We start from the raw sequence: 27,951 nt of genomic DNA on the forward strand, positions 1-27,951 counted from the left end.
CGGCTTATATTATATAAGCAGCGAATATTTTTTCGTCGAAACATTTCTATAAATCTCTTAATTTTTTCTATTAAAATGCTCGCGTTCCACAGACGACAAGATCTACATGATGTTACTAATAGTATGAATACCTTTGCAAAGCTGGAGCCCAAAACTTGATACCATGTGATTCTATATGGAATTGAAAATAAAATGTTAATCGAAACTCAATGCAAATGTACATCTGGAATGTAGATAGAACGATACATCTATTCAGTGCATTATTATTAGCAATTTACCATGCGCATTTGGAGATCAGCAAGCTGTCTCGTAAAATCAGAAACTTCTTATCGACTATTATGTCTATTAATTTGAATGTTCAAAACCGATATTGGGCTATTCCAATGTCTGCTAAATGTTCTCTTGGCAATGAACAAATATCAACTACCGAAGCATAAATTTAATTGGTTTAAACTACTGCACAAAATGTAAAACATGTTTACCTTTTAAATATTTGTCGGAAAGAGTAGAAGTTTGCTTACAATGCGTGACGAAACCCACTAATGCTATATATGATGTGATATAATTTTGTTGCTAGCAGTATATTTGGAAGGTATGCTTAACAACGCGTTTTCTCGACATTTTTTCTGTAACTTCCTAGTGTAGTAGAAGATCCATGCCAGATTCTGACATTATTAGAAATTAAAGTGTTGTTAGACCAAACATAATCTAATTGTAAATGATAAAGCTTAAACAAGATTTGCTGCGACATACTCGCCAGGGAACCTGACTAACCTAGACTATGTCGCAGCAAATCTTGTTTAATCTTTATCATTTACAATTAGATTATGTTTGGCCAGGGAACCTGACTAAGCTAGACTGAGGCGGAGGAATTATGCAACGTGGAACTATAGATAAAAAATTCTAGCTTCGTCTTTTGCAGTTTCTTAAATAATATCTCCGACATTGATAGATGGAGTATTCTATCATTTGAGCAGCAAACTTGTATAAATCAACCGGAAAAATAATATTTATAATAAAAAATGCGAAATTTGATACCAAAATTGATGTTAAAGTATAGTTGCTGATATTTAGTTTGGTGACGCGGATACCGATATTTGATCAGATTACCGGTTTACATTTATGGGCATCCACCCGACCACTTTAATCTGAATAACTCCCACAAAATCCAACGTTGAGTGGCATTTGTGTTACAGGTAAACAGAGCAGATAATAAAATCCAATTTATCGCAGGTTGTAAACACTTTTGTATTGTATGCCGACTTCTCCTTGTTTATCTTGCGCGATTACGGTATTGAGACACTGCTTGTCGTTGCAATTACTATCGGTTACAGTCAGATTGTCTGAAGTACGTAAACTTACCTGTTTGAGGTCGACTTGGATATTCGTATCTGAAATCTTTGTATAAAACTTGAAAGCACCCGCAGTCGGCTGTGGGATGCAGGGGGTTCGTGCGTGAAAATTGTATATGAAAATTGCAAATTCTCACAAACATTACCCAAGTACGAATGTTAAGATATAAATCATTTTTTCAGTTGATAACACTTAATGATAGATGTAGCTTATACGATTGGATATTTACCCGTAGAAAATTTAAGTTACAAAGTATCTGCGGAATTTTGGGCAAATAAAAGTGCTGTTTGTTCATAATTGTCGACTCCCTACCCATTTTGACAACGCTTGAGGAAATATTTGCCGTAGACCATTGTTAAATAGGTAGGGTTAAACGAGTCTCTATTTATCGCTATTGTTGGCTGGACTTTTTATCACATAGACAAGAGTTGCAAACATTTTCGTAGTCATGTAGTCAATACTGACAAGAACATTTTTGTTTGATAAATATCCAATTTGCAGATTTTTGGCGTGATACTCGAGAATATATATATTTTTGTATGAATGGAGTAGGCACATTGAAGATCAGCAAAGTCCTGAGTTCGATATAGTTAGTACCTTGAGGAGGAACTAGTTCTATATCGAGGTTCAATATGCACGATTGAAAGATAATAATATTGCGTTGCTACTTTTTGGTGAGCGGATCAATCAAGTTTAGTTTAATCGGGAATTCCATGTTTTCCTCTATGAAATCTGCCCACAACATGATGTGTCTGAAATAAATGTACTATGTAAAAATGGCATTTTAATTAAGTATTTGAAGACGAGCTAGACAACTGAAATTGATATAAATAAACCAGGTACAAGACGAAACGAATGTCCAATTGAGGTAGACGATACAAAATAAATTGACTAAAGAAAATGAAATCAATTTTCTGAGTATTTTAGGTTACTGTAGTAATGCTCCTATATTTTGGCAACTTGCTCATTTTCTACATGATATGAAGAAATCGATGCGCCAGAAGTATCTTTTGCGAAAGAATGAAAAATCAGGCTTCCGCATTGTACGACCATATAGTTCTATCACAATTAATCAAAAGCGATTTATTCTACATATATAAATGTTACAGTTACTTAGGACTATTCCTTTTTAAATTGGTACACAACTGGGCAATATGAGAATAAAAGAATTTTTCAAAATATTATGGAACTTCAGGTCAACATTACTGCTGATTCTCCTTCCCATTGTTATGTTACCAATTCCGATTGTACTTGATTCAACGGTAAGAGTTTTTTTTCTGTGTTCCCATAATTTCTTCAGACCTTCTTTGCCTGGCTAAAAACTATGTAAAAAATGTACTGCATATTGTGGGCGTGGCTTTATAATTACTGTTGAGATCGAATCGAGATATGTACTTTTCTCACGTGTGTTGAAAAATGAACAGATGAAGTACAAGGCAGACTGCGTTACTTCAGAATTATTGATAGTATAGGGACAAGTTAACGAACATACTGACTTCTTTTTATCATTATTAACATTTCAGGAAGCAGCATGTGGATACTGCATTATTATTATGGCTGCTTACTGGATATCTGAAGTGTTACCTTTGGCCGTAACATCTTTTCTTCCTCTCATCATGTTTCCACTCATGGGAATTATGCCCGCAAGCGCGGTGAGCGTCGTCTACTTAAAAGACACGAACTGGCTGTTTGTTGGAGGCCTAATGATTGCTGTGGCTGTTGAACATACCTGCCTGCACAAACGAATTGCACTGCGAGTGCTGTTGGCCGTCGGAAGCAAGCCAGAAAGGTGAGTTAACTTTTTCTTATTTACCACAATCATCAGACTCTTAATTTTCCTGTCTGGCACTTTCACATTTGCATCGTCTACTCTCTTTATATAATATTTTGCAATCTCCAAACCGCTCTTTGCATTTTAACTCATGGTAAAAGTATATACTTATTTCAGTCTTATGATTGGATTCATGCTTCCTACGTATTTTCTGTCTATGTGGATTTCAAACACTGCAACCACAGCGATGATGATTCCGATAGTCAATGCTGTGTTGGGTGAGTTGGTTCGAGGTCCAAGCGAATACCAAAATGACCAGGTGATTTTACTCAATTTTTTTTTCATAATATGGCAACAGCAGATTTGTATTCACGAACTGCATTCATGATATCTGTACCTGCATACTTTTGCACCCACAGATTTAAGCAACGGTATATAGATTGAACCCAGAATGTCCAGGGGAGCAAATTCCGTTGATGTAAATGTCTGTGTGTGCAAGGAAAGACACTCGGTCATTGATATTGCTTTGATTCATTGCAGCCCTGTTAACTTCAAAACAAAGTGAACATAGATGCCTTAAATGTTTTTTTTATTATTAATTTGCACAAAAAGTTAACATGAAGTGTTATAATATATAGTATATATGCTAATGAACGAAGTAGGAAATTATTGAAACTAGAGACTTCAAACTACGTGAATAATTTTTACTATAATATCAACCTGATTTGGCGCAATTGGTCACGTCAGCTTAAAATAATATTTTCGAAAACTCATTTCAGCAAATTATTTTGTCAATTTGAGCATCGCTCGTAAAACGCTCAAGTTTGAACTAGATTCCTTAAAAATAAGTTTCTCTGTTCCCAACTATCAAACACAATCCTCGCTTAATCGGATATCGTGCTGAAATGGCCATGTTTAACAATACAATTCAACTGCCTTTTATAATTGAAGCAATGAGCTATGTCACACCCGCCGTGTATGACATTCCAAGCGGTATTTCTATTACTGCCAGTTCATCGAGCAGGAAAATTTGAACGAGTTGATTGTGTAATTTAAATCGAAGTTTGAGAAAACAGCTGTGAACACTGTGCCGTTAAAGACGGTCGTCAATCTTATTTGCTTCCTGGGAGCCCATTTATGAATTTTAAATAGGGTTTGAAGAATGTGTGTGCTCATAGGCAATCAAATATATCAATCAATGGGCAATCAAAGTTATCATAAATTCGAAAATCACATTTAAATATTTATGCATTACTTCTAATAGGAGTTGGAGGATGGGCCCGAACAACCGGACTTGGAAAAGACAACTGGATTTACTACAACAAATATTGATGTCAAAAGTCAAAATACAGAATCAAATACGGATGGAGTGAAATCTTACCAAAACTCAACATTCAAAAGCGACGAATCAGATATTGATTCAGTAAATGACGCTACAAAAGCTGAAGAAACTGAAACTGCCTCAAAGGTCTCCCTTTCTATAGACATCGGCATCGCTACCTGCTGTTTATCAGCGTGACGTTCGTGGCTTAAACAATGCGTTTTCGTGTTGATAGACAAATTGGTAAAAATCATTGAAAGGTATACAAACTTAAAAAAGATCGTATTATATATCTTATTAAAATAAGTATTACCAGTCCGATGTATTATCACAGTAACAGCCAAATATTTATTTGTAAAAAAGGTAAGAATTTATTACGCACTATTTGAAATAGGAAAAAGAAAGCGGCTAATCAATGATTTTGGCTTATTTTATTGCCGCCCCTATTTTTACATTTCATTAAGCATTTTTTTAAAGCAAATTCACGCGCACTCACATAGAAATATAGCAGATTGAGCTCCAAGTTACGGACAACAATTAAACTGTCAGAAGCTACTGAGACTATAAATCATTATAGCATAGAACTACACGTAGGTAAATAAAGATTAACACGACATTCAAACCCAACGTAAAAAACAAACATATTTTAATTGAGATGTCAACTTGAAAAATGGTCAACATTGAACTGATAAATGATCAAGATCTCAGACTGAATACCAATAGTTAACAGTAAGAAATGGATGAGGCAATTTAGTCTTTGTTGTTTCTGATCGAGTTGTCGCGTGACTTCAAAATGCTCATTGTCGAATTTGAAGAAAAATGAAACGCATTATATTTGTTCGAGATCCTCATTTTTGTACTTGTCATTACCAATCAAATGAATACGCTAAAACAGGAAAAACAGATGAATTATAATGAAATACCAGTAATTTTGAAGTAATGTGTTCAAATTGTAAAATCTCATTATTAATACTCAGGAGAATGATGTTGCAGTGGTACAACCGGAACCCAAACATGAAAGCGGTAAATTGGAAAAAGGATTAACATTATGTGTTCCGTACGCTGCAAGTATCGGTGGAATAACTACCCTAACTGGAACGGGACCGAACCTTGTGCTTGCTGGACAATATCCCATGTCGGTTTATCATATATTTTTAGTAAATTTTGCATATTAAGTAAATCAATATTTTATTTTTGGTATGGCAATATGAAAAAAACTTTGTCAATTTTCATGAAAGTTTCAAGTTTTCTATCAAGATGTTAAAATAGTGGAACATGCGCGAGTGAACCAAATTGTTACTTTGGTGAAAAAAATGACTATATCTAATAGTAAAAAAAAACAGTATTATCATCTTTAAGGGAAAAAACATTACGATACAACTCACAAGAAGTGATGAAAGTTAAGGCATCTAGACAATGCAAATATGGGTTTACAAAAATGTACGATTCTTGATATTGAAATCTTACACCAAGTCATATTATTTCATCTTCAAATATTTTATATAATGTTTATCCGAAAATTTGTTGTACGGATTCCTATTTTCTCACTAATCACTAATATAATATTTTTAGACTCTTTCCGGACGCTGAACCACCTATAACATTCAGTAATTGGATGGCATATCATCTACCTCTTTCATTGTCACTCCTTCTACTTTCCTATATTTGGTTGATGTGGTTGTTTTTAGACCTCAGGTAAGTTAAATATTTTGACTAATATATCGAAATGTATAGATCACAGAATTCCCAATACAAAATTTTATCTTGATTACTTAATTTAGATGTATTGCTGTACGATAGTTCTTTTTTTTACATAGCAAAAATGAAAAGTCGGTTTAGGGGTTCATTGACCAACCGCATCAAAAACGTTTTGTCAACATGGAAACGAAAACTCGAGTCAAACAAAACAATAATATGACGAACTACTTGGATTTTAGAGAAATTCGATTTCCGAAAAGTAAAATTCAAATTCAAAGAGTGAGGTTTATACAGTCACGGCAATTTTAAAGTCTTCTTGCAATTACATTGCGAGCCTACTACATCATCGTACATTATCGTTTTTTCGTTTGCTACCATAACAACAGTTGAGAAAACACAAAATAATTATGTTGTCAAAACTACTTAACAGTATTAAGAGTATTCGGACATGGTGTGGACGTGGAAATAAGACGGAGAGAGACAGAAGAGTGAATGAATTATTAGTGAGGGAATATGCAAAGTTGGGCGATATAAGGTTACATTTTCCTTGATATTGTTTGTGAAACTTATATGTAATTTACTAATTTTTAACATTTAGTCTGAAATTTGTGAATAAAAAAGAAAAATAGAAAACGTACAAGTACAAGCTATTTCTGACTTCTTGACTTTGTCTCAGTTCGCACAGAAGCTTGGTGTGATTTCCTTGGTGAACAACAAGATTGTGGCGCACAATGAAAAGTTTGAAATAAATGGAAAACTGAAAGGCCTTGACCTACGAAGATTTGTTCCTAGACTTGTTAGGACTACGAGGATATCTTCGCCACAATTACCAATATCATCCTCACAGGCACAGCACACACGCCTGTCTTGTGTTAATGGCACGATGACTACAACCTATATTTAATCCCATTATATCGTGTCTAATTCCTGAAACTGAATTATAATTTTTATATTTATCGATCGTTCAAGTTCATAGCAAATCCAATTCAGCTTCATTTAATTTATGGTTTGTTTTCCAGGTGGGCAGAAGTCACAGTTTTGATTGTTTTCACCACGACTGCATTACTATGGTTCTTCAGAGACCCAGGTTTTATACCTGGTTGGTCTGTATTGTTTAAAGATGGTTACGTTAGCGATGGAACTGTAGCCATGACCATGGCATGTCTTCTATTTTTCTTACCCTCCAAGCGACCAACATTTTTGGGAAAAAGACCCGAAAAAATTAGTGAGTGTTTAGCGTGATAACGATTATATAAAAGTTTGATGACTTCGTATGCATTGAAATATGACAGAAACAGATTTTGAGTGTGTTGTTTTCAAAATCAAGTTGAAAATTTACATCTTACATACATTTTAGTGATGATAAATCTTTTGTAGGGTATAGCTATATACTGTTAACATATAGAATAGACAATGTTTAAAAGTAGAAACAGTGTACGGAAGTAGAAAACCGAGTATAAGCTTAAAAACATTAATGGAATGGATCAGCCAGTCCATTGTTCAACCGGGATGCTCTTCGAGCAAAATGGGAATAATTCTTTGCTTGTACTCGAGTTGGTCACATTTAGTAATTTTGGAAATAACAATAATTGCCAGTTAACGGAAAAAATGAAACTGACACGATAAAAAAAAAATTAACTCCTATACTAATGAGGAATTTCTATTTAAATATAGACGACATAAAGCCTGTACCTCCTGTGTTGGATTGGCCTACAGTGCATCGCATGTTCCCTTGGAATGTTGTCTTCTTGCTCGGTGGAGGATTTGCACTTGCAGAAGGAGCTACTGTAAGAATTTTGCCGTATAGATAACAAATACAAATGCCTACTCGTATAACAATATTGCACGTGATAATTTTACTAGCAAGGTATGATCAAATAACGCATATCTTGGATAACATTGTTGATTGTTGTCGGCAATATGCATCTGGCACAATTCTTTTCATGGCGCTATCGTTTTAGCAAGCACATACGTATATACATATTTTAAACAGTTTCCCCAATAAAATGAAGACTAATGAATTTGATAGATCCGAACAATTTCAATCATTGGTAATAAAAACTTTCAATTCCAACTTGACACGCGACGTGCACATTGATAAGAAAAAGTTCAATTCTATCAAAAAAAATTTTTAAAACAGCTTTGTCACACACATACTCATAGAATCGGAATAATAACAAATCATAAAATTGCTTCACTTCTTAGGTTTCTGGATTTTCAGACTGGCTTGGAGAACAATTATTATTCTTGAATGGCTTACCGAATTGGGTTATATGTCTGATAGTGACTGTGATAACATGTCTGTTTACTGAATGTACGAGCAACGTTGCAACTGCTTCACTGTTCGTTCCTATCATAGCGGAATTGGTAAGTTTTACTTAGAAAGCCTAATCTGGTAAACATAATATAAGAGATTGAATATTCGTCTATACCTAGTATATTCAGCTTTGTAGTACGATTCAGGTCAAGTTAAGTTTATGTTTTTAAACCATTAAAAACAATCATATACAATATTCAAAACGAGATTCTCTTAGAGATAGATAATTATTAGAGATTGTATTAAAGAGCCATCAGACCGCAGAAGGACGGGGTATTCTCCACTCCAATTTGATTACTGGAAGCAAAATTGCTTCAGTCCGATTAATAAATACATTAAAATGATATAAACCACTGTAACGTGCTATATTTTCAGGCACAAGGAGCACAAATTCATCCCCTCTATCTTTTATTACCTACCGTGGTATCAACGTCACTTGCATTTATGCTGCCGGTTGCGACACCACCAAACGCTATCGCGTTTTCATACGGTCACTTAAAAGTGGTCGATCTGGTAAGATATGATTTTACATGCTGACGTTATTTAGGAAAAACATTTAAATGTTGGTTTTTCAAAACAAAACTTGTGGAGTTTCGAATTTAATTCATTTTCTAGATTTAAATTTTCTGATATATATACTAGAACATTTATTTCTCGTTTAGGTGAAGGCTGGATGGATGCTAAATTTACTCGGAATTCTAATATTAATGGTATTCGTAAACACATACGGCATAGCTTTCTATGGTCTCGATGAATTTCCTTACTGGGCTTCAGAAAACTATACTGGTCCTACAGACCCTCCTACAACAATGATGCCTCTTATATAAATGTTACATAATCAAGTATTTTTTGAAGGTTTCATATAATTTTATAAAATATCAAAACAAAAAATAGTGATCATATGAGCTATTTTACAAAAAAAAACTCTACTGAAAGTAATTTACTCATAGACACATTTTAAAAACAATTAGTTTAAACATATCGTATTTCAAAATACACTCATTTTTTATAAGGCTGTTGTCCGTTTTTGAGGTGATGTTTCTCCTCTGCTGGATTCAAATTCATAATTCATTTCACAAACACTTTGTTCAAATTATTGTCTCATTTAAATTTATTATCACAAAATTATCTGTGATTGAATATGAGCTCGTAAAGTAGAACATATTCTGGACACAAAACCAGTCTAATCAATATTCCCTGTATTCTGAAAAGGATATGTCCCATGTTATGGCACTATGAACTCATTTTAAAAAGGCTATGTGCTTTATAAAAAACGATCTACTTTTTGAACGCTATTATCGCTCGTTTCGAATAAGCAAAGACAATGCTCTAACTTGATGCCAACCCTAAAATGCCTGAACAAACATACAAGTCGGGTGCGGACTATAATTGGTTCAATACACCAAACCATGGTATCGCAGTTGGCAATACAAAGTTTTTTCTTACAAATCCTTCAAAATGCAAACAGGTGTTATTTTTTACCTCTTCTATGATAGATTTACACTCCGACAAGTAATTAATTATAATTGATTATTATCGTTTTGTGGAGACCCAAAGCTTTATACAGTTACTGTTTTCAATTCTACAGGTTGTATTCAGTTTATATATATTTGCAATATATTGCGCCAATACAATTCATAGTAATAAAAAAGCTCTTTCCGTTTAGTAAATTGAAGTGGGCAGGTGGATAGACTACGACACGGAATTTGCAATCTAGGTACTATATTTGTTATACAAAATCACAAAAATTAAAATCCCTCAACTTGTATATTTGCAAGTAAGTTAAAATTTTCTCAAAGCTGAAAATATCGTATTATCCTAGATTCCGTGCGGCGATTTAAGCATGCTGATATGTGACTATCGTGTTGTAAAACTATATGTAAACGAGAATACCTACGACGGTGCTCGACATTGATTTACTGTGTACTTCCTCGCTATAAGAAAACGATTGCCCCAGTATATAACATAATGCAGTCAGTTATTTTAACACCCATCTTCACACAGCAAAAAACAAGCTCTGATAACGTTGTATTAGGCTGTGAGGCTGAGACGATTTTTTTTGCATATCAGGATAATTTACGCTCCCGTTTAATTAATCAACTGCGGTTTCGTGTAACTGAAATTTAATTTTTAAAAGAGAAGAAGTGTTTCTGCATTCGACCACAAATTTGACTCGTGGTATATATCAGCGTGGTCCAAGGATGTTGGCCTCGCGGGCCACACTATTATTTTTGTATTGTTCGCGGGCCACAATACTGCCAAGAATTGGTAAATAATGCAATACAAAACGAACACTTTTATATTGTCCAAACACATTGATCATTATTTGTCATTTACCAAGCTAAAACCCACTAAAAACTCAATAAAACGTGCAAAAATCTTACTGTATCTACATTTAGTGTAAGATTTCAAACTCTTCATAACGGAGAAAGTGTCATAAGGAAAAATACCGTTTTAGATTGTCACCGACACAACTTGCAGACATATTGAGCAAGCATTGTGATATTTTCCCTCCCATAGGATATCCAGTAAAAATCTGTTGGTCAGCTTTCTTTTCAAACTCATGTTAAAATTAACCTACAAATAACTGCAGAATGATTGATTACCGAATTTCACCAAATTTGAGATCCAGGAGGGTAATTACTAAATTTTCTGACATATAGGCAGCAGTTTTTGTAACACTGTTTAGGCTGGTTGCTAAAAACACTCGGGAATTATGTTGTTCGGTCATTGCATTAATATTTAGTTATCAGACATAGCCAACCTAGGCTAATAGATTTCTCATTCGATTTTTAGTTTATTATGAAGTCAATTTTGTTAGCATATATTCCCGACCAAAAAATAGAAAGCCAGTTAACAATTTAGACTGCCGAGCACGTCATTCAACTTCGCCAGTTGCCACAGCTAACTATAACACTAGTCAATTCATTGACATTAGTGAGGTAACAATATTTCGAAAGATTTTACTATAGTTATTTTTATGACGAAACAACACCAAATGCGAATTTTGTTCACTCTCGCGCCAATGCGACGCGGGCCACAGATAATCAAGCGGCGGGCCACTTGTGACTCGCAGGCCTGGGTTTGGACCACCCTGGATATATATAGAAATATTGTCGTTAGGTAAAACCATATCCATCAACATTGACATTAATTGCAATACAAGTAAATTCACAGCTATTTTTACAGTGCCATACGTTTGGGCAAATATTTGGCTTGTGATTATTCCTAGACGCTCGTCAATAGAACAATGCATATGCTGCCTAAGCGAAAACAAATGTAATCAAATGGGACGGAAGTTCGGAAAGTGTTAAATCATTTACGTTTAGGATCTTTTGTACACTGCCACTAATGCAAAAATGTGAGATTTGAGAAAAAGACCCCGCAACGTTTTAAAATAAGGAAATTGTAAATAGCCAGTAGGGGTTAAGGTTAGAAATGATTTAAAATTTTGATTTTCAGCGCAATCTGCATTTTTTACCCACCCCATAACTGGATGATTTTTAATTTTGAGCATTGGCATTTTTTTTGTCTTAGAGGGGGGGTGTACAAAAGATCTGATTTAAGTTCGTGTGAATCGTATTTCATCCTACGACGTTAAACTCAATAAAAGTTTCCCCAAAGTAAACGGCATTAAACGCTTGGGTAAATATTTGACTTGTGCATATAACCCTAGACGCACATAAACAGAACAAGAGAGCTACGCCCAAATATATGGACACGTCTGTTCGCAGTACAGTACGGTTTACCGTACCGTCAGATCACAGTCTGCGAATATATTCACACCAAGCGAAGCAGTACAGTATGACTTCCAACTTTCGCTAAGGCGGTACGGTAACGTCCCCGCAGAAAAGAAAACCAACATTATTGCAATACTGTACGGTACAGTACCGGTACCGTAGTAAGACAGCGTAAGGAAAAAATCGTAACAAAGTACCGTAAGGACTTCGTTACGAACCATCGACGTTCGATGGCACGTGATCAAAAAGAAGAAGAGTGTCGGCTATGCGTCCGCAGAACGTTCGGTGACGTCATAGCAAACAAAAACAAATCTCACAGAGCTAACAGAAATATTTGAAATAAATAGAAGTAATAGCCTTCTGGAGAAAAATTTCATCTTTAACCAGTGAAAATTTCGAAGCAATCGGTCCAGTAATAAAAGAGAAAAGCGGATTTTTAGATTTTCCACTAGATGTCCAAAAAGTGTCAAAGAACAACAAGAGAGCTATGCTCAAATATATGGACACGTAGAGTCACATAATTTTGATGACGTCATAGCGAAAAAAAAGTAATAGCCTTCTGGAGAAAATTTTTATCTTTAACCACTAAAAATTTCAAAGCAATTGGTCCAGTATTCGAAGAGAAAAGCGACTTTTAAAAACGTGTCAAGCGGTACTGAGTTAGCAGTCAGGCAGCATCTTACCTGTACACTGTAGGCCATATACGGTAATTGATCACAGAACAGTTGTTCCCTTGCAAATTTTATGTTGTTTACACTTTAGGACAGATAATTGATCACAGAACAATTCTTCCCTTTCAAATTTTATGTTGTTTCCAGTAGACTCTCATCAAAACAAGAGAGCTATGCTCAAATATATGGACACGTAGAGTCACATAATTTTGATGACGTCATAGCGAAAAAAAAAGTAATAGCCTTCTGGAGAAAATTTTTATCTTTAACCACTAAAAATTTCAAAGCAATTGGTCCAGTATTCGAAGAGAAAAGCGACTTTTTAAAAACGTGACTTTTTAAAAGCGGTACTGAGTTAGCAGTCAGGCAGCATCTTACCTGTTCACTGTAGGCCATATACGGTAATTGATCACAGAACAGTTGTTCCCTTGCAAATTTTATGTTGTTTACACTTTAGGACAGATAATTGATCACAGAACAATTCTTCCCTTTCAAATTTTATGTTGTTTCCAGTAGACTCTCATCAAAATAAACAAATATAGTAGGCTACAAGTGCTACAACGCTTGCATTACTGCACTGGTAGGACCGTGAAAGAATAAGTTACGGTAATTTCATTGTGGTAAGACACCGGTACCGGCACCAGTACCAGTATCGTACTTACGTACTGAGCTACCAGTACCGGTGAGCAGTCAGCCAGCATCTTACCTGTACACTGTAGGCCATATACGGTACCGTAATTGATCACAGAACAGTCGTTCCCTTGCAAATTTTATGTTGTTTACACTTTAGGACAGATAATTGATCACAGAACAATTCTTCCCTTTCAAATTTTATGTTGTTTCCAGTAGACTCTCGTCAAAATAAACAAATATAGTAGGCTACAAGTGCTACAACGCTTGCATTACTGCACTGGTAGGACCGTGAAAGAATAAGTTACGGTAATTTCATTGTGGTAAGACACCAGTACCAGTATCGTACTTACGTACTGAGCTACCAGTACCGGTACCGAACCTGTAGGTCTGATATTCCGTTCCGCATACGATAGGCTATAAAACTTGCATTGCAGCATTAGTAATACCGCGGAAGGAATAAGTCAATTTCACTGCGTTACGGTACCTGTATGGCAACTTACCAGTACCGACCTACAGTAGCTGTAGTACTGAGCAAGACAATCGATCGCGAAACCGCTTGAAATAAGTGTAAAACAGTGTTCCCATGAGTAAAAATAAATACCGCGAAATTTTGTATGAAATATCATATCTCATAGGATTCATATAAAATTTAAGAATAAACAAAAGTAATAGCCTTCTAGCGAAAAAATTAATCTTTAACCACTGAAAATTTCAAAGCAATTGGTCCAGTATTCGAAGAGAAAAGCGACTTTTTAAAAACGTGTCAAAGAACAACAAGAACAAGAACAACAACAACATAATATTGAAACGATCGTTATGTCCACTACGTGTCCAATTATGTCCACTACGTGTCCAACAACAAGACCAACATAATATTGAAACGATCGTTATGTCCACTACGTGTCCAACAAGACCAACATAATATTGAAACGATCGTTATGTCCACTACGTGTCCAACAATGCAAATGCAGTGACTCGGAACACTTCAATGAAAATTGGATATCTCCACCGTGCAAGCGCCAGGCAGGCGCTCCACTTGTACAAGTCAATGACACATCCTTGCAAGGAGAATTGCTGTCATATTTGGGTTGGCGCTCCTGTGACTTTCCCATAACGAATTAAAAAAGTCACATATTGTCTTTTTTTTTATCGTCAAAATGTTGCGTTGCTGTGCTTATTTTACCGGTATGGACTGTGTTTTTCCGAAGTACCACCAAAGGAGGTTTTCATTCGTCAACCTCGCCGTCTTATCGGCTATCCCCTCCCTCGGGATTATTTGTAAACTCTATGTAGCCCGTGACGCATCTTTTGTTGTTACATTTACATTTTGACAGATAAACTGACATTCCTGTAAATACACCATGGTCGCAAAAATGACCCCATCGAAAATTCTATGCAGTTCCTAAATGGGCCAAGGCCGCCCAGATGATTCCTAGACTCCTAAATCAGACATAAAAAGTGCATTAGGTGGAAAATTCCAGTACATTTCAATATATAATTGGCGAGACTTTTATTCGAGTTCACAAGTGAAATCAGAAATCCTTTCTGTCCAGAAACAACAAATTTACCCATCATTTCGTTTATTAGAAAAAATCATTCATTAAGTACAAATAAGAGTCGATGATGCCATACACTCGATTTTCAACACAGTAAATAAAATTGTATTGTAGATTGAAATTCTGAATACTAATAAAATACAGTTAAGAAAAAACAAATTAAATCATAAAATCTAAAACTCTCAACCAAATATTGGAAATCATCCGCTAAGAAATAAAACCGAAGATGTATGACAAGGTTTTATAACCTAATTCAGCCACTATACAACTCGGTGTCATACCTTGAAAAGTAACTGATGTATAAGGGTCTGATGCTGCATTACTAGATATACAAATCTTTACCGAAAACGAAGAATTTTAGGAAAAATAGTATACATTTTTGCACTGCAAAACTATTTAAAATAACTCCAGGAGGTTAAGTCAAATCACAAAACACATCTTTGTAAGCATGTTATGGAACAATACAACCAAGTTGAATATGAGCAGACATACTTCTGATGTAGTCTTTAAAATACAATCAAAGATTCCATGAGAAGGATATGAAAATATTAGAAGCAGAAAAGGTTTGAAAAATCATGATTTTCAATAAAGAATATGAATCAACTAAATTCAATTTGATAATATATGGAAGTGATTCAATGGGCGTATACTAAACATGGTGCTTCATTGTTACAAAGACCATAATGCTATGTATACCGTGAAATGGCAGTCAAAAAATCTATCAGTAACCAGTAAATGTGCAAGATAATCAAAAATCTCTTTGCAGTAAAACACTAAATAACAAAAACATCTTGTGAGTCAAAACCTATTACTTTGACAACGATTAACAATGAACTTTTAAAAGATATATCTTTGTGGAAATCTTGATTGTGAGTAACAAAATTTGAATGAATGGATGAACACATGTATCATGGTAACAAAATATGCTACCGACACCTTTTTCCATAGAATGTACCTTGGACGCACAAAATAAGAGGAAAAATTCTTCACATTCCCTGTCTAAAAGTTTGAAGATCATAATTACATAAAAAAAAATTTTCAACTCGTTTTATCATCCAAAATATGATGTTTATTACCCCCATTTGGTATTCTAGTAATAAATATTAAGGCTAACCAATTTAGTATGTCAGAACCCTTATCATTTCAATAGGAAAACTCTCATTTCAATAGGAAAAGATGTTTTATCCATATCTGCATCAAAGACACCTTTTGTGCTTCAAATTTTATATCCAGGTAACTAATTAAGATCAATAACTTGTTTTAAAATATCAGTATAAATTTGTATACATAAAAATATTTTTCCAATGAAAATTCTTAGTTACAACATAATAGTTGTTCATATTATCCTGTACAATTTTTCGCATCTGGAAAACTATTTGGAATCAATAGATTTATCAGGCATTGCAAGAAATGGAACTGTAGGGGTGAATAAGAATTTTATGAAAAATGCACGGTAATTAAACATTGTATAACTAATAACTTGGTACCTAGTTATATGAATCTATGGTCAAAGTTAGTTTTCCAAATCGCGCTATATCATGAATCCACATTTTATCAGAATTTTGATTTACAGGGATATACAGAAAGTGCGATGCCACCACAATGTAAATGCACTATGTTTTCTTAGTCTATAATTGCAAAATTATAATTCAAAGAACTGATATGAAACCACCAATATCTTCTTATCCATACATAAGCTTCAAAGGAATCAGGTCAAGAAAGCACACAAGCAAAAAAAAATCAGCAGAATGAAATAATAGAGCATTTTGTTCAGCATCAGCTTACAAATACAATAACATTCTCACAATATTAGTTAATTATCGCTTGTGACAAATTACTAGTAACTCTCAAATACACCACATCAGAAATGCAGTAACAGTATGATTATTACACCTTGGAAAAAATACATAAAATTTGTACTTAAGCCTCAATCTACTGCATGTTAATATAAAATCTGAAACAAGAACCATTTTAGTTAAAAAACCATGAAAGTATGATAGAAAAAGAATTAATGAACACTTTTCTCTTTAATTAATAGAGTACTTCCTATTCAGTTATAGCAAATTTCAACATATACATCAGAGCGCAGGTTAAAAAAAAAGAAAAGGATAACATGTCAATAAGAGCAAAAAAACAGATGCAAAGTGAAATATATTTGGTAACAAAACAAGAGACATATAAAATTTATTATACAGCACTCAAGATTACGATTTTATTTCCTCTTGTCAGATATCACATTGTAGTAACATTTTCTCCATGCCAAGGATGGAACAATTTATATGATATTTATGATTACTATAACTTAAAAGATGTATGAATATTCATGTATTACACAACTGAATTCTTAGATTTTTGGTATTTGGACGTTTAAACATAGAGGTACATAATGTTAGCTGATAGTCAGTAAGAAATGTTACATAATAGAATCTGTTGCATAAAAAAAACTTGATTTTATTTTTATAAAATTTAACAACTGATTTAAAGTATTAAAATTATATTGTAACAACAGAATTATAGAAACTGAAGATATTAGGAGAATTATTGTACGTACATTTCCGTCCAGCTGTTTGACTTTTATTTAAAACTAAAACATAGTTAGTGCCATCAGCAACAATTAGAAAATGAACAAAATAAAAGCAACATTGTTGTATGTTGAAAATGTTGTACAGAACAAATACCTCATAATATATAAAACATTATATAGTTAATATAGACAGCTTCGCATTTGCGTTTCATGTATCATTGCCTTTATCTTCAAGTAAAGCAGAACTGTCAGACACACTTTCTTTAAGCATCATATATTCTGGATTATCTAGTCCGACAGTATTAGGTGACATGTTCTTATTTGAACGTTTAACACTTTGTCGTGGTTTCGGGACAGGTTTATATCGCACTGCTGACTGATCAATGTCTATTGGTTGTTCGTCGCCACTTTGTATTTTATGTAAAGGTGACGAACTTATTAGAGGTCCGAGACTTCCGTTACTGCTACCTGCAGATGATAAAGATGAGTTTTGTCGATTTCTTGATGGATTGTTATATGTAGTACCATGCGAACGACTGTGCATTCCGTTTGAAGCAGAGAGTATAGATTGGTTATCTTCACCTATACCACTATCTGTCGTCATATATTCTTCATTATTAAAACAAGTGCCTTCCTCATTTTTTTTCGGAACTGAAAAGAGGCGAATTAATTATGATGGGAATATTTCTAGATTAAAATATGCGAAAAAAATCTTCAAATTCTGGTCACTAGCTTATTTTAAGTGGAATATATTCGGATAACCAAATTCCAAAAATATATAGTAAATATTGCAGCACAGGACCAGCAGGATAATATATATTTATATAGATGGCTTTGTAATGACTTATAATTACTGATATTTGAAATCGATTTGCCAATTAGACGCAGGGAAAGCAACTCTTTCGAAACAACAACCCAACAAGAACAACAATTTTACTGAAAGATTTATAAGTCTATTTATATCCAATAAAAGTGATTATCTAATAAACAAATCTTATACAATCTCGGAGCTATGAATAGAAAATAAATGTCATTCATTGTCCTAATGCATAATGCCAACGCATAAAGTTTGCGGATGAAGGTTTAAAAAAAATGGGATTTGTGATAGGTGTGCCACGATTTTTCATTTCATTGTTGATGTGCCATAAAGCTGAAAAAGTGGGAACCACTGCTCTAATGTTATCCCTGTGTAGACATTTGAAATGTTGTGACTGTAATATATCATTTGCTCGTTACCAATTGTGCATTGCTAACCTACTATGAATAAGTCTGGAAGCAAGAGCCCACTATACCTGTGAATGTGTTGGGATTTTTCTGTGAATCTCTGTTGAAACTATTTTCTCTGTTGACCACACCAGCCATCATAACATCAGTCTTATTGCCATCCCAGTTCAAATATTCATGATCAGACATGGTGTTAACATATTCTGGTTGTTCATCAACAAGTTGTGGCATCTGATTTGATGCCACTGGCCACCCGGAGGCACCGTCTGTCATTAATGGCATCGCCTCACCACTTTCCAGGTATGTGTTGTTAGATAATGAAGCCGGTGCATATTTTGGCTTTGTATGGGCCTTTGGAACTGTTTCTTCAATATTTGACTTTTGTGGACGAGGCTTCGATGGATCAAAGTAATCTGAGTAATGAGAATATATTCTTACTAAAATGTGACTAAATTTTGTTTAACAAATAACAAAAAATCAATTTCATTGAAATATTTTATCAAACTTACCCAATCAGCAAATAGTTCTAAACTATAAAACCCGAGCTGTCTCATGCAAGAGTAATCCTATAACTTTCAAGGAAATAGTCAAAAAGCATATACACAGATGTAGGCGCTCCAGAAGTATGTGTACCAAAATGGAGGTAACTAATTTTGTTCGCCTATTTTACATCAAGTAGTGTAATCGAACTGAAACCTATGGGCATGGTATATTCACATGGCTAACACAGACAGTCCCCGAACTTGTAATAGAACTAAAATAAGGAAAATTGGAATAAAATTATGGCCTAACCTTAACCTGGTACACATACTATGGGAGTACCCAGATGTATATTGAGAGCAGGGACAAAGCATTTGTACAGGGGTGAAAAGAAAAATCAAACTGGTAATAATATTTAATCATATGTATCTGGTGAATCAGGTATGTTTATCACACACAGTTTTATGGGGAATGCAACAAAAGACAAAACATTATGAAATGTCTTCAACCCTAAATAGGCACTCCCATGGCTAAAAATAGGTGTCTACTGTCTCTGATTCATTATTTCCAACTTTTATACATAGAACTCAAAAAATTCAATTTTTGTGTTGCCCCATTTGTGTCAACTCCATTTCACATAATATACTTCCTTCAAAAAATGGGTTCATTTTGAGCCTTAGTGAATTCCAGCAAATTAATTCGTTAATTCAGTTACTCAAATGTTTGCTACCACCTAACCACATACCACCTTTGCTAATGATAGAACATTAGCACTTTATGCATATATCTTTTTCAACAACAACCTAACCTAATATATCAAATGAGAGAGGAAAGTTCTCATTTACCTGAAATGAACAATATACGGACTTAATTTACAGATAAGAAGTGAAAATCATAAAATGAGACAGAACCCCAAACATAAATCCATGCAGTGCAGTATTTACAATTGCTCAAACTAATAACCTACAAGAAATGATAGCATTCCAAAAACAATAATTTGTGCGAAGATGTAACTTACAAATCACCTTAAAACAAAAGATCAAAAAAATAAATTGAAACAAAACCCCTGTTTAAATTAAAAAAGGCAATATTTTGGTGGTGTAAATATGTAACATTTAGAATATCATATATCTTGATTAAGTTTTTGTTTTATTTAGGATAAAAAAGTTATGAATATAACGAATGTTATTTATTATGCCGTTAAAACCAACCAATAACTGATTTGCACATACGTGTAATCTGGGACCGAATCTACTTATCACTGCAATGAGCAATAAATTGTTTCTAATAAAATTGACGGAGCCTATTTGTCGTGTTTATATCATATCAGAGACTGATAGAGATTTATAAACAGTTCTGATCCTACCAGTAGTTGATGATTTGTCTGGTCGTGGTGTCGGTAACAGATATTCATCCTCATCATACAACATTTTGTCATTGTGATCAAAATCTGATGCCGTAAGAACTTCATGATCAATAGTTGACGGTGATGATGCTGGGTCGATGTATGCTGCATTCGCAGAGATGAAAAATAGAATGCAAAACAAGGAAAATATAACAACATGCAACATTCAGACATGCTATTCAGATTCTCACAAAATCAATAATTCAAAATAAAGAAAAATAATCACAATAGATTCAGTATTTAAATCTTTGCAAGGAAAAGTGTATGGCTCATGGACAATCATAAGGCTAGTTTCTGGTCAAATTTATTGGAGTAGCAATTGCTTGAGAATGATTCCCAGACAGATATGGACTTCCAGACAAAGTAATTCGAACACTGGACAAATTGCTATTTGGCAATTACATCTTTGTTACGCCTCAAATTTTTAAATGTCAGACTCAGGACTTAGGAAACATCAAAATGAAGAGTGCAAGAGTAAACATGTTGTGATATCTTCATGACTGAACTAACGAGTTTACGCCAGAGAAAATGAGATAAAAATGAAAGTGTTGACATTGTGGGTTGACAAATTATTGTGCTGCCATGGATAAATGGAATAGTTTGAAAAACGAAAATAAAAACTTTTGCAATTCATGCTATTGCAATCACCCATACATCAGCTATAATAAAATATTCAAAATTTTTTCTTTTAAAAATTTTATTTAATCCAAGTTTATTCCAACCAAATCAAAAATATGATTCGACTGAATATTCTATTTTTCCCCAGGTAAAAAAGCATGCTATCTAATACCTATGCAAAGACTTTGATAATGGCATTTTTGTACAATACTCAAATCCTAATTTCATAAAACACCTAATCAGTATTGAATTGCAAATTTTAATTTGTTTTCAAACCACCATCACAACATCATTGACTTAAACTCGGTTCTTTCTATACAGATAATCATCACAATAAAATTTGTCACTTTAATTTCAATCTTAAAAGAAAATGTTATGTGAAATAATTGAAACTTACAACTTCTCGCATGTGTTGTAGGATCTTCGGTATATCTTGGATTTTCTTCGGAATCCTTTCTACCACCAGATGAAGTTGACCAGGCTTGATCAGCTAAAAATCAAATATTTAAGTACACGATACGTCACACATGTTTAGATCAAATATCAACAAACAAAATTTTAACAAATATCTAATACAACGCACAAGTATTAAAAAGAGATTCATGCAACAGTAAGTTATTCGCCAGTAATATTAGAATATAATATTGTACAATAATGTAACATGCGCATAAGTTCACAATATACGTGATACAAAATCCTCTGGATATTGATCGTGATCTCCATAATATTTTCACTTATTGACGAAATCAGACTTATGTTGATTTTGAAAAAATTGAATCCAAAAATTGTGTGACTAAATGATATATTATAACAGCGCACATCGTTAGATGCAAGGGACATTTTTTGCCTGGTTACTCGCAATATTTGTGCCTGTGAATGCTGTGATGTAATGATACCATGTCATGAACCAATTAAATTTTTTTTTTGGACTTAATAGTGAGAGGTTTTTATAACCAGCACATACTGTATCAATGTTTTTTTGTTTTGTTGGGGCTTTATTGGCTCCAAATTGGCAAATTGCTGTGTTAGCATTAAATAAGGGAACATATATCAAACATTTTTCAATGAAATAAAATGAATAAACATGAATTTTGCTTGGAACAAATTTTTTGCAAAGGATAAAGTGTATATCCGATTGCAGTCTAACAGAAAGGACTAGAATACTTCAAACATACAGAAACCAACCATAGCCAACCACTGATCCTTCTCATCAAAACATCTTAAAAATACCGATAAAATTAACTGAATTTTATTGCAATCACCTGCACGGCGACTTGATCCAAATCGTACAGGATGAGATTCCGCTCCTTTCTCGAGTAGTGGCATATCTACGATCATGGACTTCGAAGGCATAGATGAATTACGAAGACTGTGACCTGACATAGCAAAAACATCGTCTGGGTTGCTAGAATCAGACACTCGGGGTAGAACACGTCCCATTTCAGTATGATTGTTTGGAATTTGTGAATTCGCTGGAGGTGTAGGAAGTTGTGCAGATGGTGTGTTACGAGAAAATAATCGAGTTCCACGTGAAGAACCACCTGAAATATAGAATGGTTGATAATCTGCAAACTTCCATCATCAGATAAACTAATCAGCACATATTACTATTTACAGCATGATCACATTGTATCATCAATCCCCCCTAATTAAATACAAACATGGTTAGTCATGGTTATACATGGCCATAAGTAATTCAGAGTTCTGCAGCACACTGCCACAAATGTATTTAAGTAATGTAATGAAATACAGGTTGTTCATAATGTTCCGTAACAATTTCAATTCTGTTATTTCAGTTGTTTCTCAATATATCTCAACTAGGTTTGTAGAGGCCAACCAACCATGTAGTATCAATGGATTCTCTCAACAATTTATAAAATTTGAAAACCTCAAAACGTTAATAACATTGGTAACAAAAAATAAATCGACTTGGCCACTCTTGTAAGATCCAAGGAATTTTTTCAGACATTGGACATTCACTCACATGCTCCCATACTTGTTGAAGCACCACCGTTCACTGATGGTATTCCTTGCTCTCTGTCTATAGTAGCTTGATTTTGATATTCAGGCTGAAAAATGAGTGAAAACTTGAATTGTGTTGATACTATGGAATATTTCAATGCCCTTCTATGTATAGATAATAATGAACTTGAAACCTGAAATGAAACGCCATAATTATCAATTATCATGTTAATCGCAGAACTGAATTTTAAGATTTCGAAAACATTTCGGTACAGCAATGGAGATCTCGGTTTTGAAAAGTCATAATTTATCGAAATTATCATTATCATCTTATGTACATGTTATGCTGTTAATAATTTGAGGAAAATCACTCTCTAAAAAATTTTGGAGTTTCAATAAGTTTATTTTTGACTTAATACAGGGTGACCGAAAAAACGAACCCAGGTCTTTTGTAACATATTCTAAAGAGGATATAACTTTTGCGAAAACTGCCCAGATCAACGAAACTTGGTACATTCAAGTGAAAATTTTAAATAAATTTTCTTCGCTTTCGTAGGAATAATTAACAAAATTTTTATTTTTAGGTCACCCCTGTATTTTACTATTTCAATTGATTTTGAAATTACTGACAATTATTAAAATATAAAATAATAGTCTCATAAAATATAGAAGTAGTCCAAATTATTTTTGTTGTTCCATTCTAATCTATCCATATAGCTATAAACTATGTTTACATCCAAGTTTAGAAACTAATATTCTCTAATGACTCTACAAGCTCATGCAAATTAGAATAAAGAGAGAAACCCAAGACAAGTATCAGCGTGACAAAGATGATGTCTATAAACTTCCTAAAATCTAATATTCCAAAATATAAATCTATATATTCTCAAAATCATAAGCATAATATTTATGTGAGCTAAAAGCATTGATTCAAATTATTTGTACAACATGAAAGTAGGAATTGTTATAATATATTATGTTGATAAACGCTTAAAATTAGAATAGCAGGATGGAATTTTTATATTATCCTGAAGGAGAGGAAAGCCTACAAGACACCTCGTATCATATGGCATACCACAGCCTCTCGTCCAGATACAAGTCTGTGTCGAGTATTGGATTAGTTAGCCAACTATTATTTGTTTCTGATGCATGGTTATGATGGTGGAGGAAGCCATAACCGAACAGCAGTTACATGAACTAACTTATAAGCTTTCTCGGACTTATTTTTCTTATAGAAAATTTTCTCATAATCACACACAATCGCTAGGAAATTAGATTGAGGAGATTAAGCGAAGTTACAGGCAACCACAAAATACCAGAGCTAATGAGACTATGATGAATTATAGCTTAGTATTGCATATGGCAGCAAAACTTTTCAAAACATAGAGCCTTTAGTAATTATGATAAAAAAGCCTCAAAAATTGTTGATCATTGCCTTCTGATCTACAAACTACAACTAGTTCATAAATTTAGTGAAATGTGTTTATAATAATTGATTAGTTAGTCATTAAAATTATTCCGATCTATGTGGACATGCATTGAGTCTAGCATATGTATTTGCAGTAATTGTGAGAATCTAATTCTGTTTCAAGCTTTATATTCTGTTTCAGGCTTTAGCATACTCACATCATCTTGTATAACACTGTACGAAATGCTTGATGTTGTAGGGGACATGGATGTGTAATGTGGGGAAAACTGTTTAAAAGTTTATATTGCATTTAGACAAATGTATTTCACCAAAATTAAAAAAATAATTATTGAAATTTATTGACAAAATTTAACTAGAGAAAAAAGTGAAATTAATGTTTAGGTGGCTCAATGATTTGTAGAGGTAGGCGGAAAATCAAGATTAATCGTTAATCATAGAAATTGTAAAGATTTTTAATAAAACGATACCCTACCGATACGATACCAAATATGACCAATTTGTCTCGATTTTTGCAAGAATTGTTGTATGAAAGACAAATACCAGTAATTCCGTTAGGTATTTATTTTAGAAGCATTAAATAAAATTTTAAATTGCTAATGACCAAAAAGTCACTAATCGCCCACCTCCTAATAATTTGAGATTAGAACTTCAACGCTATTATGTTTCTAAATGATCACTTTAACAAGAACACTGGTGGATACTGCTCATTTATAGTGTTAATATTTAAGCACAAGTATTGAAACTTATTATTTGATTTTAAAAAATAAACTATTTCGCCTTGGAACTACCATTCCACCATTACGTAAATACATTTGGCTTATACTATTTTTGGCCAATAATATGACAAATATAAAGTGCAGCTTACAATTAGAAAAAATTAATCTAAAATAAAATATTTCTTACTTCTCCATTAAGACGATCTGACAGAAGATAGGAATCAGGTTCACCGATCATCAACTCCCCGTCTATACCAGAATTCTCTTCTTTTATAAGTTGTTCAAAAAATCTTCGCTCTTCTTCGGGATTAGGGCTGAGCATGTCTTGATGTTCATCATTCTAATTAATTAGAAAATATGAAAGATTTTTAAATTATTTCATGCAGTTAATATTCAGAGACATTTGGAGATAAGTCTGACCAAACCTAATCAAATTGCTTGAAAAATTTGTCGATTGAATTTTAAATGCAAGATAGGCAAATTAAAAATAAGACCCAAATGTAGGTTTAGACAAGCCCATGGGGAAAGGACTTTTGAATGATACAATACTATGTACACGAACAAAAAACTCATGTTATTCTTCAAAAAAGCTTTTCTCAGGATTATGTACTGAAATGTTAAATTTATTAAAATCAATTTTCCTTACTTATGAATAAGCATTATTTGCAATGATGGCAAAGGCTCACTGTCCTAAAGTTGTAGAAAGGATATAATCCTTATCAACAAACTAACTTATTGGCACACTTGCTCAAAGCAAATTTACTACAGATGACCAACAATCTTACATTGGGGACCACTAATTCGCTTTGGATAATCAAACCTGAGTTAGAATGACAACTATTCAGGTATAGAATTGCAAATTTTGTTCAAATTTAAATAAATTTCCCTTTGTTGCATAATAATGTGACTGTTTCTGCAAGGTCTTGTTCGGAGCGAAAAGCATAAGAATACATTGTATTGTTTGGTATTTCCTACCCAAATGACTACACCATAAATGAGTTGGTGGGCATGATATTTGAGACCTGAATTGATAACCTAAAAAGCAATGCCAGCATATGCTTTTTACTAACCTTAATTACGAGGTATCTAGTATGATCATGACACATCTGTGTGTATTCATTAACAAGTTCTGAAAATCTTGGTCTACTGAGAGGATCCACCATCCAACCTGACAAAATAAATAAAAATTAAAAAAAAAACTACAAGAATAAACTAAAGCTAACTCACTTCCCCTAAACAAATATGTTTTCAAAGTCACACAGACTAGAAGTTTAAGCTCACAAATGATGCAGTAAGAATTCAGGGTTGAAAATATCAAGCTGATGCATAGTGGGAATACCACAACACAGATAAATCGGGTGTTCATAAAGTCCAGCATTAAATTTGGTACTAGAACTTTGATGTGCTTCGTGCAACTAATGGAGGTGTATTAAATGAAGAAAAATTTAAGTAAACATTTATTGAAAAAAATATTGACAGGACTTCATGAACATCCTCTACATCTGATTGACTAATCCTAACTTACTTATATTCAATGAAAGTATTCGCGTTACACAAAATATAGGATTTAGGTTCTATTGCTGTTACAATCCATGTTATTCGATTAAATGATTAAAAACCATACTTACATTTAATTAAAATCATATAAACATCTATGGTACATATAAGAGGTTGAGTTAACCTATCTCCACGCTCCAGCAAAGATAATACATCAATAGCACTGACACCCTATAATAAAATAAATATGTAATAAAAAATGATACTTGGGAAGATAATGCTATGCTGAGATTAATTTTGATTAATTTTCATATTGCTAAACAACAGGCTGAAAGCAAAGTGACTTTGGGCCCAGTTGAAGAAGATTTAAAGAATAATGAATATTCAACATGTGCATCCACTCTATCTATGTGTAGAGCAGATCAAGAAAAAGCTTCAACACACCATATGTCCGGAATGCAAGTGGGCTCTGCATCCAGACCCACAGCTGTGAATCGAAGCTCGATACCGTCCATGTTCTTTATTTAATGGTTTAGCACAGGGGTTCTGAAACTGGGGTTCAAGGACAACGAAAGAATCCATGAAATAGTTAAAGGGGTCTGTGAAATACCAGCAGAAATTTTAGAAGTCGGATGAATTTGTATCAATACCAGGTACAAGATATTTAAAATATTTACGCTAAATAATGAAGAAATAAACGTGTATTCAATATCAGTACCACACAGTCAGATAGGCTAATGCTGTAGGGACACATTGATACTAAATAAAGCACAACCGGTGTTAGCAAAACGATGTAATTAGCCAACGTTTCGAATTTCTATACAGAAAAACTTCATCAGGGCATGATATGGAAAGGACACAAGTGGATCGGCAAATTACATCTTTTTGCTAACACCGGTTGTGCTTTATTTGGTATCAACATGAGTTTACCTGGTGGCAATCATGCTGTAGGGAAACGATAAATATAAACTCTATCGTAATTTTCAGACTAAGGCCCAAAGTTTAAGAACCCCTTGGCTAGTGAAATAAAGTTCAT

At 33.7% G+C, this 27,951-nt stretch overlaps 2 protein-coding genes across 7 annotated transcripts in view; one reads left to right on the top strand and one right to left on the bottom strand.

The window, feature by feature from the left end:
- Window positions 1-2,448: 2,448 nt before the first annotated feature.
- Window positions 2,449-10,106, top strand: LOC120329587 (Na(+)/citrate cotransporter-like). The gene is made up of 12 exons (XM_039396243.2): window positions 2,449-2,615; window positions 2,877-3,142; window positions 3,302-3,443; window positions 4,389-4,592; window positions 5,423-5,580; window positions 6,018-6,140; window positions 6,574-6,678; window positions 7,163-7,368; window positions 7,818-7,930; window positions 8,349-8,510; window positions 8,836-8,973; window positions 9,123-10,106. The coding sequence occupies exons 1-12, from the start codon at window positions 2,508-2,510 to the stop codon at window positions 9,285-9,287; spliced, it is 1,890 nt and encodes a 629-aa protein (XP_039252177.2). The 5' UTR covers window positions 2,449-2,507; the 3' UTR covers window positions 9,288-10,106.
- A 4,961-nt stretch (window positions 10,107-15,067) lies between these two features.
- The window catches only part of LOC120330454 (epidermal growth factor receptor-like), a 36,846-nt gene continuing 23,962 nt past the window's right edge, over window positions 15,068-27,951 (bottom strand). For 4 of the 6 annotated variants that reach the window (XM_078118533.1, XM_078118530.1, XM_078118531.1 and 1 more), the window contains 10 exons: window positions 27,047-27,146; window positions 26,489-26,586; window positions 25,606-25,758; window positions 24,900-24,968; window positions 23,296-23,380; window positions 22,574-22,852; window positions 21,709-21,801; window positions 20,655-20,798; window positions 18,877-19,221; window positions 15,068-18,235 (listed from right to left, as the gene is read on the bottom strand). In XM_078118533.1, coding sequence (XP_077974659.1) covers window positions 17,793-18,235; window positions 18,877-19,221; window positions 20,655-20,798; window positions 21,709-21,801; window positions 22,574-22,852; window positions 23,296-23,380; window positions 24,900-24,968; window positions 25,606-25,758; window positions 26,489-26,586; window positions 27,047-27,146 — 1,809 coding nt within the window. In that variant the 3' untranslated portion in view covers window positions 15,068-17,792. The remainder of the gene's footprint in view (window positions 18,236-18,876; window positions 19,222-20,654; window positions 20,799-21,708; window positions 21,802-22,573; window positions 22,853-23,295; window positions 23,381-24,899; window positions 24,969-25,605; window positions 25,759-26,488; window positions 26,587-27,046; window positions 27,147-27,951) is intronic. The other 2 variants (XM_078118529.1, XM_078118532.1) reach the window with 2 other exon arrangements.

Source organism: Styela clava, chromosome 12, assembly GCF_964204865.1.
Source record: "Styela clava chromosome 12, kaStyClav1.hap1.2, whole genome shotgun sequence".
Lineage (NCBI taxonomy): Eukaryota > Metazoa > Chordata > Ascidiacea > Stolidobranchia > Styelidae > Styela > Styela clava.

What these genes read in the sequence shown, in the direction of transcription:
- LOC120329587 (XM_039396243.2), top strand. Translation starts at nt 2,508, where the DNA reads ATGAGAATAAAAGAATTTTTCAAAATATTATGGAACTTCAGGTCAACA. An exon ending in GCGAATACCAAAATGACCAG is followed by an intron (nt 3,444 to 4,388) that starts GTGATTTTACTC and finishes TACTTCTAATAG; the next exon opens with GAGTTGGAGGATGGGCCCGA. An exon ending in TTCCTATCATAGCGGAATTG is followed by an intron (nt 8,511 to 8,835) that starts GTAAGTTTTACT and finishes CTATATTTTCAG; the next exon opens with GCACAAGGAGCACAAATTCA.